Source organism: Pelobates fuscus, chromosome 7 (genome assembly GCF_036172605.1).
Source record: "Pelobates fuscus isolate aPelFus1 chromosome 7, aPelFus1.pri, whole genome shotgun sequence".
NCBI classification, from domain to species: Eukaryota; Metazoa; Chordata; class Amphibia; order Anura; family Pelobatidae; genus Pelobates; species Pelobates fuscus.
The window spans coordinates 103,478,031-103,492,482 of record NC_086323.1 but is presented as its reverse complement, the minus strand read 5'-3'; the positions used below and the strand labels follow the sequence as shown (position 1 = coordinate 103,492,482).

General features: G+C 42.4%; 1 protein-coding gene across 1 annotated transcript; it reads right to left on the bottom strand.

Moving 5' to 3' along the window:
* Window positions 1–1,510: 1,510 nt before the first annotated feature.
* Window positions 1,511–12,881, bottom strand: SEC13 (SEC13 homolog, nuclear pore and COPII coat complex component). The gene is made up of 9 exons (XM_063427395.1): window positions 12,814–12,881; window positions 9,657–9,701; window positions 8,686–8,801; window positions 8,198–8,349; window positions 7,724–7,857; window positions 5,379–5,512; window positions 2,763–2,883; window positions 2,527–2,673; window positions 1,511–2,211 (listed from the first exon to the last, which is right to left on the bottom strand). Exons 1-9 carry the CDS (start codon window positions 12,814–12,816, stop codon window positions 2,101–2,103), a joined length of 963 nt encoding a protein of 320 aa, XP_063283465.1. The 5' UTR covers window positions 12,817–12,881; the 3' UTR covers window positions 1,511–2,100.
* Between the last annotated feature and the right edge of the window lie 1,571 nt (window positions 12,882–14,452).

Sequence of the window (14,452 nt, the reverse complement as noted above, 5' to 3'; positions counted from 1 at the left end):
TGAAGCATGAATCGAGTGAGTGTCCTCAAGGCATGCGTACCAGTCCACGATTTAAGGATTACCCAGTTGTGGGCAAGGTGTTTTTATAAAGAAAAATAAAACATCTTGAGCAAACTGGATAATCCCTAAATCCTGAACTGGTAGGCGTACTTTGAGGACTGGTTTGGAAACCGTTGTTCAAGTGCAGGGGTTCCCAACCCAGGATTAAGGGATTACCTTGTTGTATCTCAAGTGTCTTTTTTTTTTTCTTCCTTTTTCTAAAAACACCTTGGACACAACTGGGTTATCCCTAAATCTTGGACTGTTAGGGGGTATTTGAGGACTGTGTTGGGAACCATTGTTCTAGAGCAGGGATAGGCAACCTTCGGCACTCCAGATGTAATGGACTACATTCCCCATAATACTCTTACACCTATAATGCTGGCAAAGCATCATGGGAGGTGTAGTCCAAAACATCTGGAGTGACGAAGGTTGCCTATGCCAGGTCTAGAGTATAGAACTCTTAATTGGGATTATCTAATTGCTGGGTGGGAGTATCTTATTCCAGGTTTGGTTTGTCTAATTGGTGGTAGTATAGAGATGTTTAGGGCAGGGCTGCCCAACAGGTAGATCCCCAGATGTTGTAGTTCCACAACATCTGGGGATCTACCTGTTGGGCAGCCCTGGTTTAGGGGTTTCTTATTCCTTGGTAGGAGTAGAGAACCGCTAGTTGGGATAATCTAATTGCGGAGTGAGAGATTATATCAGTTTGTGGATGGAGGTTAAATATTTTTCTCCTACAGAGTAGCTTGCCACTTTATCTACAGAATGAGTGGCTGCTTCTCAAAAACGGTGTGCAACAAATGTTTTAAGCAAAATCAGTTCTGAACCAATAACAACCACATCTAAATGGCATATTTAATGCAATCCATGACAAACATGTTTAACATTGAACAATTAATCACTAAATTAGCTTCTACGTGATGAACTGCTCTTTGGCCATAAACTATTATTCCACAAACCCTCGCTGTACAGGAATTTATAGGATTACGGTGGACCTCAGATGAGAACCTCCTGATTGGTAAAATAATAGTCTGCCCATAGCTGCACCTTGCACTGAATCTGCAGGATATTTTATTTATTGTTTTAATGCATTAAAAATAGTTGGTCAGTTTTAGTCAATACTTCCCTTCAGCTAAAAAAAAAAATGTACCAGCAGGTTACATCAGCCTGTTTGGCAAAGTGAATATCACATATTTTAGATTATTTTTTTTCTATGTATTTATATTTTGTAATCAATATCTATTGCATATCTAGAAGATTATTTTACAACAAACAAATGGCATATTTAGTGTTCACTGGCTATTACATTTTGTCATGGCTCTAAATCTATTCAATTATTTTCAGAATGTTTCACATTTCCTTTATTTAGACAAGAATAGATTTGATCAGACACTTTGTGTGAAAGTAGACATGTGTTTATTAATGTTATTTACTGCAAGGCATGACTAAAAGAACTGAACACAGCAGCTGTAATAATTCAAAATTTATTCCAATGTATTTTTTTCAATAATTACACAAAAGAGCACACAAGCAAATAAAAAGGCCCATAAACTGAATCTTCTTTTTAATAAAAAGGAATTATCTGCATTATGCCTTTCTTTCTGATCTTATAAATCATGTAAATCAAGGACACAAAAAACCCTTTCAACTAAGGACAGAAAGGTATTCGAGATAAAACATTCTCACAGGAACGTCTTTCCTGAATGTACAATGTTTCTGAGGCAAAGCAACTGCTTTTCAATTTATAACAAATTAATCCACGTAACTAATGCCTTGTTTGTTTTTTCATATGTATAAATAATTAACCTAATTTTCCTGGTAGTTCCTTAACCCTCTTACTGGCAAAGGATGATTAGAGCACACTGCAAAGAAATTAAGAGAGAAAGACCCTGCAATGATGTAACTTTCAGCAACTCTGCCAACGGCGCAACGCGGGGCAATGTGCTGCAGGGGGAGGAAGTGTGCAAATGCTCCTGTGAGAGTCACCCTCTCAATGCCGCTGGAATAGAACTAGAACAGGAATTGGAGAATAGGATGTACTGCAACAATGCAGAACTGTTACTGTTCGTTTTGCTGTCCTTCTGTTACAGTAGACACTGCTCCCTGCCCCTTGTTGACATCACTGATACAAGCCCACTGCCCATCCACGGATTCCTTCCACAAGGTCACCTGTACCACAAAGAGGGGAAGCATGTTAAAATGGCTGAGAGTTCAACATTAACAAAACCATACATGTCAGAATAAAAATAAAACTCAAGAACAGGACTTTCAATACATTATAAAAAAATGAAAGATGTCTGTATCTGAGCAGTCAAATATTACAAGTTGTAAAACCCGCAGGGGACTAAAAATACTATCAAACACTAAAAAGAGCTAGCAGAGATTTATGGGTATTGCAATATGGCAAACAAACAGAATTATTTTGTAACCAGAATAGAAATCATACACAATGCAATCCATCCCGCCAGCTCTCTAAGCACATACCTTGTTATCCCCACCAGACACAGCCAAGATGTTTGCAGTGATGGACCAGCTTACATGCCAAACTACATCATTGAATTTATGCAGCAGCTTTGGTGTCCAGCAGCTAGTGGTCGGATCATCGCATGTCCATATGTAAACTCTGCCATCCTGAAAGGAGAATGATGCATCATCTTAGGGGGGTGAAAACCATCATAAATCACTGCATGGTTAACCCCCAAAAATCAATCCATCCGTACCTGAGAGCAACTTGCTATAGTGCTGGTAGGAAGACCAATAGAAGGAGCCCATGCTACATCCCGTACCCAGTCACTGTGAGCCTCCAGCTTTTGATCTTCTTTCCACTGACCATCCTCTTCCCTAAGAGAAATGAGAAGGACTCTTCAATATTTGCAAGTTTATAGCATTATGAATCTTCAATTATTTATCTGCTATGTTATCAAATCTGCTTTTAATGAGAAAGTATAAAAGCAATATATCTATATTTGTCAAACTTATTGCAGTGACGTGCATGGGAGATGCTGTAATAAGAGAAAATTTATTATATCTCATCCATATTCATGTCTCTCAGTGACCCCCCCCCCCGCCCCCCATCTCTGCTTTGCACTTTTTAAAATTAGTTTAATCTCTGCCAAACTAATACGGATAATTCTACCATAGCCTAATTGGATGATAAAAACCAATAGTGTGTAATAATACAACGTAAAGGTGTTGTTAAAAGTGATGAATACAGGGACCAGACAGTCAAGCTTGCCAGACGTGCTTTGCTAGAGCTCTGGGCCATGAGGCAAATACTGGCAATAAAACTACAAACTCACCCACCAAAATTGGGTGAAGAAGCTTCAGAGGTTACCCACAGCATCTGCGAGGCTGTTGATCGAGCCAAAAGCTCATAGCCTGGAAGGATGAACTCAGCGGGGCACTAGCAGCCTACACCAAGCTACACGAGGGTGGGAGACGCGGCTGATCTCTCCACTAGCATCTGCCCAGTAACGAAACGAAACAGCAGAGACCCCGTTCCCCCCGCCTGAGATGGACATCCCTGCACAACACTACAGAGTTAATTGGTGTGAAAAGTTTAAGCGAAGACAACGCTGTGTGCTTAGGCCTCACTAAGATGGCAGATGCCACATGCTCCTCCACTAATGGAGACCTGCCACACACCACCCAGCAACGACTTGACAAGCTGTTTGAAGCCTTCTGGCACCGAGTCAACGGGCGATGACAGAAGTCCGCACATAACAGAGTGGCACAGCAACTCCCTGACCGACCTTTGACTCCCCACCAGCAGCCTGTCAAAGCCACACCGCGGACAATCACCATGTCTTTGCAAGCTCGACCGAGCGCTCTGCATACCCAGAACAGGGGAACTCGCAAGGGGGCGCCTAACCAGAGAAGGCTCTCGAAGAAACAAAGCGGCCGGTTTGGAGCCAGCCTCACACTACCTGCAGCAAAGGTGCCGGGCACTACACTCACCAGCCGTCTGGTCCCCTTCTACAGAAGACACCGCTGAATGTGCCGGTGAACCGCAACCAATTTCTATCTAAGGGTGACAACCCCTCCATAAGAAAGCTTCTGACACAAGGCCAGGCTTCCAACTGGTGGGACGAAGCTGAACCCATGCAGGGAATAGGCTAGGCAGAGGGCAATCAATGGGCTTCTTTACCCGGTATCCTGTATCAGCCCGGTATCCATATCAGGAGACAGTCCACCTCAGCCTTATATCTCCCTCAACCCAAAATATGTATCCTATTGGAATGCCTTGCATACTTAGCGTATTAAGTAGAATCTATGCCATAGTAGCCTGTATTTCCATAACTCAGTGTTTTAAGCATGCTTTACACCATATGCTATAAACCTTATGACTTCTCAGCTCTGTTCTATAACTCCTGTTATCCACTAGTTCTTTCACCTGCTAGAACAGTGCTCCTGTTTTTCATTTCCTACTTGCTTATAAAATATAGTGCAGTGTTTCTTTGACATTCCATGTAAAGCCTACAATAATATGCATTGTTTGTTTAATTTTTTTATGAAATGTCTACATGAGCTTGTTTGATACCCTATGTACTACAAAAATAAAGAATTATAAAAAAAAAAAGTGATGAATACATTTTATTTGAAAAACAGGATACAAACACTGTTGTAAGGATAAAACACTGTTGTGTATCCACTGCTATTTTGTGTTAGAAAAATATCTAATTTATTTATTCATCAACTGCAGAAATGTGGCGTATAAAAGTACTAACAAAGTGCTTTAATTTCTACTTGACAGTAGTCATTGGTGAGTGAAAATTCAGATCTGGTGGGTAGAAATTCACCTCTGGTGAGCGTGCCATGCACTTTCCAGGCTTGCAGTGACAAGCAACGTAAGGCCTGGCTAGTAGAATAAGACTTTGCATTTTAAGAACTGATTAATTATACCATATTCCATTTTATACAGCATTCCTGCGGAAAAAGTCTGAAGAGATAATTACTCTTACAACAGTAAGTCTGTCAAATATCAAAATCTCTAAAAAGCCTCAAATATTCTGTTTGGCTACAGTTGTACTACACTACATTGTAGAAAAGGTCAATTTATTCAAAAACCATTGTTCTTGCACAGTAACTGTACACAGTAGTAGTAGTTTATAGCATATTACTTTTAAATACTGTAGGAAGAATGTTCCCATTAAAAAGTACTCAACCCATTTCAGTGTCAAGCATTGCCCATCTTCTTGGCATTTAAAACGCCAACATATCCTATTCTTTAAAGTCATCTGACCCATTTTATTTTTTTCTACAGATTTTCAGCAAATTGAGATCAGTGTGGCTGGAGGTACAAGACAGAATGCATTAGTGTACAGATGAAAACTTACTTCCAAATTTTCACTAGATTGTCACACCCTCCAGATACAAATCTCTTGATATAACTGGGTTTCTGTCCCGAAGGTTGATCTACAAGACTGCCAGGAACCACTGAAGGAGACCAGCTCACTGCATTGCACCCAATCTGAACAAAGGATGTGGACAGAGAGAATTATCAATAAAAAGTCAATCACAATTTAAGGATCTTCCAACGTAGCAACACAGTTTGTTAAAACGGTCACAATATCACCAATAGTATATTCTATTATGAATAATAGTAAACAAACATTTTGCAAGCCAGTATAGTAAATGGAAAGTTACTGATTGGCTGACAGTGTTAGCTGACCGCTTTCAACCAATCAGCTGTGCCCTTTCCCAGCGGCACTCTGTGCTTTTTTTAACCTCAAAATTCAGAAGCCAGAAACCTGCCATGGGAGGACTGGAGACCAGCGCTGGAGGCAACTTAGGGGTTAAAACCATTTAAGAAAGAGTAAAAGTGCCAGAGATCAAAACAACTTCATTTAGATTACCGTATATACTCGAGTATAAGCCGACCCGAATATAAGCCGAGGCCCCTAATTTTACCCCAAAAAACTGGGAAAACTTATTGACTCGAGTATAAGACTAGGGTGGGAAATGCAGCAGCTACTGGTAAATTTCTAAATAAAATTAGATCCTAAAAAAAATATATTAATTTAATATTTATTTACAGTGTGTATAATGAATGCAGTGTGTGTGCATGAGTGCAGCGTGTGCATGAGTGCAGCGTGTGCATGAGTGCAGCGTGTGCATGAGTGCAGCGTGTGCATGAGTGCAGCGTGTGCATGAGTGCAGCGTGTGCATGAGTGCAGCGTGTGCATGAGTGCAGCGTGTGCATGAGTGCAGCGTGTGCATGAGTGCAGCGTGTGCATGAGTGCAGCGTGTGCATGAGTGCAGCGTGTGCATGAGTGCAGCGTGTGTATATGAGTGCAGCGTGTGTATATGAATGCAGCGTGTGTATATGAATGCAGCGTGTGTATATGAATGCAGCGTGTGTGCATGAGTGCAGTGTGTGTGTGTGTATGAATGCAGTGCGTGTGTATGAATGCAGTGCGTGTGTATGAATGCAGTGCGTGTGTATGAATGCAGTGCGTGTGTATGAATGCAGTGCGTGTGTATGAATGCAGTGCGTGTGTATGAATGCAGTGCGTGTGTGTATGAATGCAGTGCGTGTGTGTATGAATGCAGTGCGTGTGTGTATGAATGCAGTGCGTGTGTGTATGAATGCAGTGCGTGTGTGTATGAATGCAGTGCGTGTGTGTATGAATGCAGTGCGTGTGTGTATGAATGCAGTGCGTGTGTGTATGAATGCAGTGCGTGTGTGTATGAATGCAGTGCGTGTGTGTATGAATGCAGTGCGTGTGTGTATGAATGCAGTGCGTGTGTGTATGAATGCAGTGCGTGTGTGTATGAATGCAGTGCGTGTGTGTATGAATGCAGTGTGTGTATATGAATGCAGTGTGTGTATATGAATGCAGTGTGTGTGTATGTGTGCAGTGTGTGTGTATGTGTGCAGTGTGTGTGTATGTGTGCAGTGTGTGTGTATGTGTGCAGTGTGTGTTGCAGTGGTGGGGGTGGGCAATTTTATTATTTTCATTATTTTTTTATTAGTATTTTAACATTTTTTTTTCATTATTATTTATTCTTCTTATTTTTTATTTAATTATTATTATTTCATTTATTTTTTCGTCCCCCCTCCCTGCTTGCTAGCTGGCTAGGGAGGGGGGCTCTTACTCCCTGGTGGTCCAATGTCATTGGTAGTTCAGTGGGGGGGAAAGGGGGGCTGCAGAGAGCGTTACTTACCTCTCCTGCAGCTCCCCTCTCCTCCGCGCCGTCCGGTCAGCTCTTCTGTCAGCTCCCACTGTAAGTCTCGCGAGAGCCGCGGCTCTCGCGAGACTTACACTGGGAGCTGACCGAGGTGCTGAACGGACGGCGCGGAGGAGGAGAGAGCTGACAGGAGCTGCAGGAGAGGTAAGCAACGCTCTCTGCAGCCCCCACAGCCCCAGTCTGTATTATGGCAATTTGCAAATTGCCATAATACAGACTATTGACTCGAGTATAAGCCGAGTTGGGGTTTTTCAGCACAAAAAATGTGCTGAAAAACTCTGCTTATACTCGAGTATATACGGTAAGTTGTGTTGGTGCCTGGATTGTCCCTTTAACATATGTTCTAGTTATCCTTTAAGGCTGTCTTTTCTATATACCATTGTTTTCAAGTTTCTGACAATTGTAATAATATTCTTCCTCTTTCACCCTCACATTGCTCAACATTATCATGAATGTAAAATGTCTAAACAAGGACGGTAGCGAGTCTTACCGTATGTGCATTGCTAATTTTTTTCACATCCCATGGCCCATCTCCAGTGTAGGTGAGCAGAGAAATAGCTCCATCTGAGCTACCACATGCCAGCATTAGTCCAAAGTCATGAGGAGCCCAGCACACGGAATTCACTGTACAGTGGAAAAATACATAATAAATTACTATAGAATTCAGCAATGGTGAATGCTGCAACAGGGTAGAGGACAGGGTCAGGCAAGGGGTTCAAATTATGGACTGGAGATAACTCATTAAAACATATTCTCTCATAAAAAAGGCTAAGGATAGAAGGTAGGTGTCAGGAAAGATGCACTATGAAACAACTGCCATATATTAACTACTAGCAGATACTTCCAATCTCTATGTTTATACATCTGGTTCAACGTCATTTCAAAGGGCTCACTTTGTTGACATTTTATCTGTGTGCCAAAGATAGCATTATGTTGATATGATCAAGGGAGCATAAGTGCCTACCCGAAGAGTCGTGGCCTGTATATTCATATGTCTTATCCCAGGTCCCATTTTCTTCTTTCCAGATCAGCACTTTCCGATCATATGAGCATGAAGCCAGGATGTTCCCATACATTGGATGGGCCCAAGCAACTTGCCATACTGGACCTTCATGGCTATAACCGAAAACAGATAAATAAAGGACAGTTCTATTATGAATTAAAATCATCTTAAAGACAGCAAAGATAAATGCCAAATCGGAAAGCAGGAAGGTGCTAACTCCCTGCTCTTGTAAAACTAAAAGATTTATGGAGGACAGTAAATTAAAAAACAAAAAATAAACAACAGCAACAAATGTGTTTGAAAGCATGCACCACACAAAAACCACAACTGCGGACAACAAGGTTATTCTCTGGTATAAATTCAAATCTATATAAAAGGTCAGCAAACAAATATATTAATGGGACACTGTAGGTATCCTGGCCACTTCATCGCAAGTTGGAGCCACTCACCCTCGCAGGTCAGCAATCAGGATTTGACCTCCATTCTTCACATCAAATATCTTAACTGATCTGTCAGAGGAACATGTGGCCAGACGTGTGCCATAATAATCCATCTGAGCGTCATGCTGGGAACATGACACAGGGAAAGACAAAGGGAAGTAAAAATACAAAAAACACAATTCACAGAAAGGAATACAAATTATAGCTACTTCCAACATTTACTGAAGAAAATGACTGCGTATTAAAGTCAACATCTATAAATCAGTTGACGACCAAAGTTCAAAAAGAATGAGCGATGATATTGGCAATGCTTTGGGAACTTCAAGCATTTAAGCTATATATTTAATACATTTCTTAGCTCAGTAAAACACCAAAAAAAAACAAAAAAACACTTCCGTCCTTATTTTAATAGGTTTCATGTGTTGATTTTCACTTTTTAAAAGGATGGACAAAAAAACAAAGAAAAAACCCTCAAAAGAATATTGTTTTATTGCGGATTCCTCCTTCAACATTTTCCAGTCCTTATGCAGTAGTTCTATACTCCGTTCATACTTCTGCTTTGTCATATCAGCTAATGGCTCTTAGCCAATGAAGACTGTTTTAAAAACTGGTATGCATTTATATCGCAGATGTACAAGCTCCTGCTTTACTCAGGTCAACCCCAACCTGAAGGACTATGGGTCAAAACCATTGATAAATAGTTTGACATCAGTGGACAGCACCTAGCCATTCTTCATAGCATACCAATTACAGTGTGTTGTCCCTTTAATAAACTACACCTACCATGCACCTTTCCGAGACAAAACCACAGCAAGTGACCAGCAACAGTGGGAGGCACATTTGTACATTTATTTATAAAATATTTTACCAGGAAAGATACATTGAGATTTCTCGCGTTTTTAAGTACGGTATGTCCTGAGAACAAAATGTAATCTTATTAATGCAACTGATAATATGTGTATACAGGACTTAATACTTACAATCATATCCTCATGGGAGGTGTCCACTGTGTTTATTACAGATACCTATGAGAAAGAAATACATTTTAGTTTTCAGTGAAGCTTGATCGCACACTCACATGTCGATAGAACATCAAGTAATAGAATGGAGTGCAGGTTCGTGTGTACTTTAACTGCCCTCCAATTACATTGCTTTAATTCAAGAAACGTAAAGTGTTACTCCAGATAAAAACAACATCTATGTACACATTTTTGCCATACTAATATACCATATTGTTTGCATGTTTTTTTTCTTTTCTATTTTGCTAAATTCTGTACTATAAGCCTCCCTCATACTTCTACAAAAGAAAAGAAAAAGATTTCCTAAAAACACCCAAATACATAGTAAGTGCATCATTATGTGTCTGCTACTCATCATTGTATGTGGCAAGTAGGCAAAGGAAAGCATCCAAATAAACCAAACATTACTTTCCATGGGGGGGGGGGACATGCAGGGGAAAACAGAATGTAAGGGAATCATATGGTTACTTCTGTTTGCCCTGCACACTGTTCAGGTGTTCTTTGAACAAATAATGTCTGATATTGTCTCGACTAACTACAGATGTAAAGATTTGTTTAAAAAAAATTTTATACACATTCTTACCTTCTTTTTGGATCAAAAGCAAAAAACAGATGTGAGTAAAGGACCACTATAGTGCCAGGAAAACACTCGTTTTCCTAGCACTATAGTGCCCTGAGGGTGCCCCCACCCTCAGGGTCCCCCTCCCGCCGGGCTCTGGTGTGAGGAAGGGGTTAAACTTACCTCTTTCTCCAGCGCCGGGCGGGGAGCTCTCCTCCTCCTCTCCGCCTCCGATCCTCCCTTTCGGCTGAATGCGCATGCGCGGCAAGAGCTGCGCGCACATTCAGCCGGTCTCATAGGAAAGCATTTACAATGCTTTCCTATGGACGCTTGCGTGCTCTCACTGTGATTTTCACAGTGAGAATCACGCAAGCGACTCTAGCGGCTGTCAATGAGCCAGCCACTAGAGGATTTGGAGGCTGGATTAACCCCAATATAAACATAGCAGTTTCTCTGAAACAGCTATGCTTATAATAAAAAGGGTTAATCCTAGAGGGACTTGGCACCCAGACCACCTCATTAAGCTGAAGTGGTCTGGGTGCCTAGAGTGGTCCTTTAAGGCTGAACTTGATGGACACATGTCCTTTTCAGCCTATGTAACTATATATAGTTTAAGGAACACTTCAAGCAGTGGGTAGCTAATTGGCTAAAAACGGCAGCAGATCACTCTCAGCCAATGAGCTAAGCCATGCACCACCAGGCTTAACTCAGATACTAAACGTCACGTTTTTTGGCAATGTAATGGATGTGGGGAGCAGTGCCCAAAGGACTACAGGTAAGAACTCAAACTTGTTTAAAACATTTGTCTACTTATAATGTAACATTGTTGTCATTAGTTTATTGAATAACCCTATGTGATTAGTGGAACTGCAGATGGAGGATAAATTACATATCTCAAAGACCCCTCTTGGCTAGGCGTTTATGGGATCATAACAGACAAGAATAAGAGTCTACTGATTGGTGGAGTTTCTTCATGATCAGGGAGGGGCATATCTGTATCTGCAGATAGTCTCCTTTTAATTTTCATATAATGCATTAAAACACAGGCAGTCATTTTTTGCCAGCAGTTTCCATTTGAAAGGCCACGGTCATGCCCAACACGACAGAATCTTAATTGTTTCCATATGTTGCAAAAGTTATTAGTAGTTTTTTTTGTTTTTTTTAAAGCAAGCTGTACTAGGAAAATAAAGTTGGACAATTTTTTTTAAATTCTGCTAGCTTGTATACTTCCGTGTCAATTCTCCACAGTTCCTTATATAGTGACTAAACACCTTCCGATTTGTTTGGCTTCCTACTAGACTAAATATATCAGCTTTGCTGCCATGTGAGCAAGGCGGTATGTGCCATGCTCATTATATTGCCACACTGTATGCTCCACGCTCAGTTTCGGATAGCCACGCTGTGCGTGCCACGCTCAGTTTCGGATAGCCACGCTGTGCGTGCCACGCTCAGTTTCTGATAGCCACGCTGTGCGTGCCACGCTCAGTTTCTGATAGCCACGCTGTGCGTGCCACGCTCAATTTCTGATAGCCACACTGTGCGTGCCACGCTCAGTTTCTGATAGCCACGCTGTGCGTGCCACGCTCAGTTTCTGATAGCCACGCTGAGCGTGCCACGCTCAGTTTCTGATAGCCACGCTGTGCGTGCCACGCTCAGTTTCTGATAGCCACGCTGTGCGTGCCACGCTCAGTTTCTGATAGCCACGCTGTGCGTGCCACGCTCAGTTTCTGATAGCCACGCTGTGCGTGCCACGCTCAGTTTCTGATAGCCACGCTGTGCGTGCCACGCTCAGTTTCTGATAGCCACGCTGTGCGTGCCACGCTCAGTTTCTGATAGCCACGCTGTGCGTGCCACGCTCAGTTTCTGATAGCCACGCTGTGCGTGCCACGCTCAGTTTCTGATAGCCACGCTGTGCGTGCCACGCTCAGTTTCTGATAGCCACGCTGTGCGTGCCACGCTCAGTTTCTGATAGCCACGCTGTGCGTGCCACGCTCAGTTTCTGATAGCCACGCTGTGCGTGCCACGCTCAGTTTCTGATAGCCACGCTGTGCGTGCCACGCTCAGTTTCTGATAGCCACGCTGTGCGTGCCACGCTCAGTTTCTGATAGCCACGCTGTGCGTGCCACGCTCAGTTTCTGATAGCCACGCTGTGCGTGCCACCCTCAGTTTCTGATAGCCACGCTGTGCGTGCCACGCTCAGTTTTTGATAGCCACGCCGTGCGTGCCACACTCAGTTTTTGATAGCCACGCCGTGTGGGACACGCTCAGTTTTTGATAGCCACGCTGTGTGCGCCATGCTTAGTTTTTAAAAGTCACGCTGTGCGTGCCATACTGTCAGGGTTACTCAATAAAGTTAGCAAATTAAAAGTGAATTCCAATTTTTAGGCCAGCATTGCTGAAGACACTGAACTGGAGATTTTTCCAATTTCAACTATAATTAGAAAATTCACAGCAGTTCGAACTTTAGTAAATAAGCCTGTGTGTGAGCCATAGAGTCACACTGTATATACATGTCACACAGTCATAAAGCATTCCCCCGCTCATTTACGCCGTATTTACCATGATGGCGGTTCTGGCTGAGTTTCCCCTCTCTCTCTCTCTCTCTCTCTCTCTCTATGGCACTCAGACGTGGCAGCTCCCGGCTGCTCCCAACAGACCTCGGCAGCAAGCACTTCCGGCTGTTCAGCTCGACTTCCGGTTCGGGCTAAACTGTGCTACAGGTACATTGGTTCCGGGACTCCTCCAGTCCGGGTTGGAATGTGTAAGAAAGAGTCTGCATAGGGCTCCAGACAGGGTCCGACATAACTGAGCCTCTCCTCCGTAGGGGATTGGGATATTTATTTTGAAAGAGAATAGATTAAATCTTAAATGAAGTAAATGTAGAAAAAAAAAAAATGAGAATAACTCATCCCTATGGTGGTATAAATTGAAGTGGTCTGAGTGCACTGTCCCTGTCCCCCATAGTCTATCAGACAGCTACTAGAGGCGCTAACTGGACTCTTAACAAACTGTGACTCCATTAAACCATGCTGGACACCATCACACTCTGCATGAGGACATCCAGCATCGGTGAGGACCCCGTAGGAAAGCATTAACCCCTTAAGGACCAAACTTCTGGAATAAAAGGGAATCATGACATGTTGATACCGGAGAAACTGACGGAAGCCAAGCACAGAGAGATGGACACAGGTTTCTTCAGGAAGGAAGAGATTCTTTATTGGATCACCGATCGGGACTCAGAGGGACTAGCGTCACCAAAATACAGCAAAGTCTGAGTACTGAATACATAGAGTACATTCCTTATATAGCACTGTAGCTCCTCCCACAATTAACTACACCCACACATACCCTTAACCTATTTAATAAATAGAGTCTAAACTCATCCATCCGGTCTAACCACGTGGCTCATCTGATACAAAGGAGAGGGACGCGTAATTCCAGTTCTTACATTCCTGCACCTGGTCAGTACAGTGATAACAGTATCTTAGCTACGTGTAATTAACTAACTGATACTACAAACACATATACATACATATGCCTTGTGGCAATCTTAGCCTGCTAAACTTGTATTTTACTGGAATTACATCACATTCCCCCCTTTGATGCCTCTGATATTTCACAATTACTTGAGGCATCACTTAACCTTGGTTTGCATATACCTCAGGTTACCATGAACCAGACCAGACTTATCTTATGATGTGAATCTTTTAACACTCATCTTCCTGCATTGGTTCTCCTTGATCTAGAGCCTTATACTTATATATCGCCATTATCTGTGCAGCAGCCTTCCTCTCTGCTATACTTCCTATCAGGCTTTGCACAGACCTAACTACTAAGGGTATAAGACACGGTAGGAGTAGACACAACAGTAAAATCAGTAGGACTCCACCTACCACTGCCTTAAGCCCTCCAAACCACTCATACCAGCTACCAAACCAACTACTTGGATTGTACCCTTTCCATACCTGAGTAGGCACATGCGCTAGTTTAACCATATGGCTAGTAAGCTCAGCTATTGCTTGCCCTTCGTCATCTATTTGAAGACAGCAATTGCTCAGGTTAAACTTCCCACATACACCTCCCTCTACTGCCAAAAGGTAATCCAAGGCTAATCTATTTTGGTACACTGCTGTCCTCATCCTGGTATTATGCTTCGCTAGAAGATTGAGTGCTTGTGAGGTCTCATTAGTAATAATCT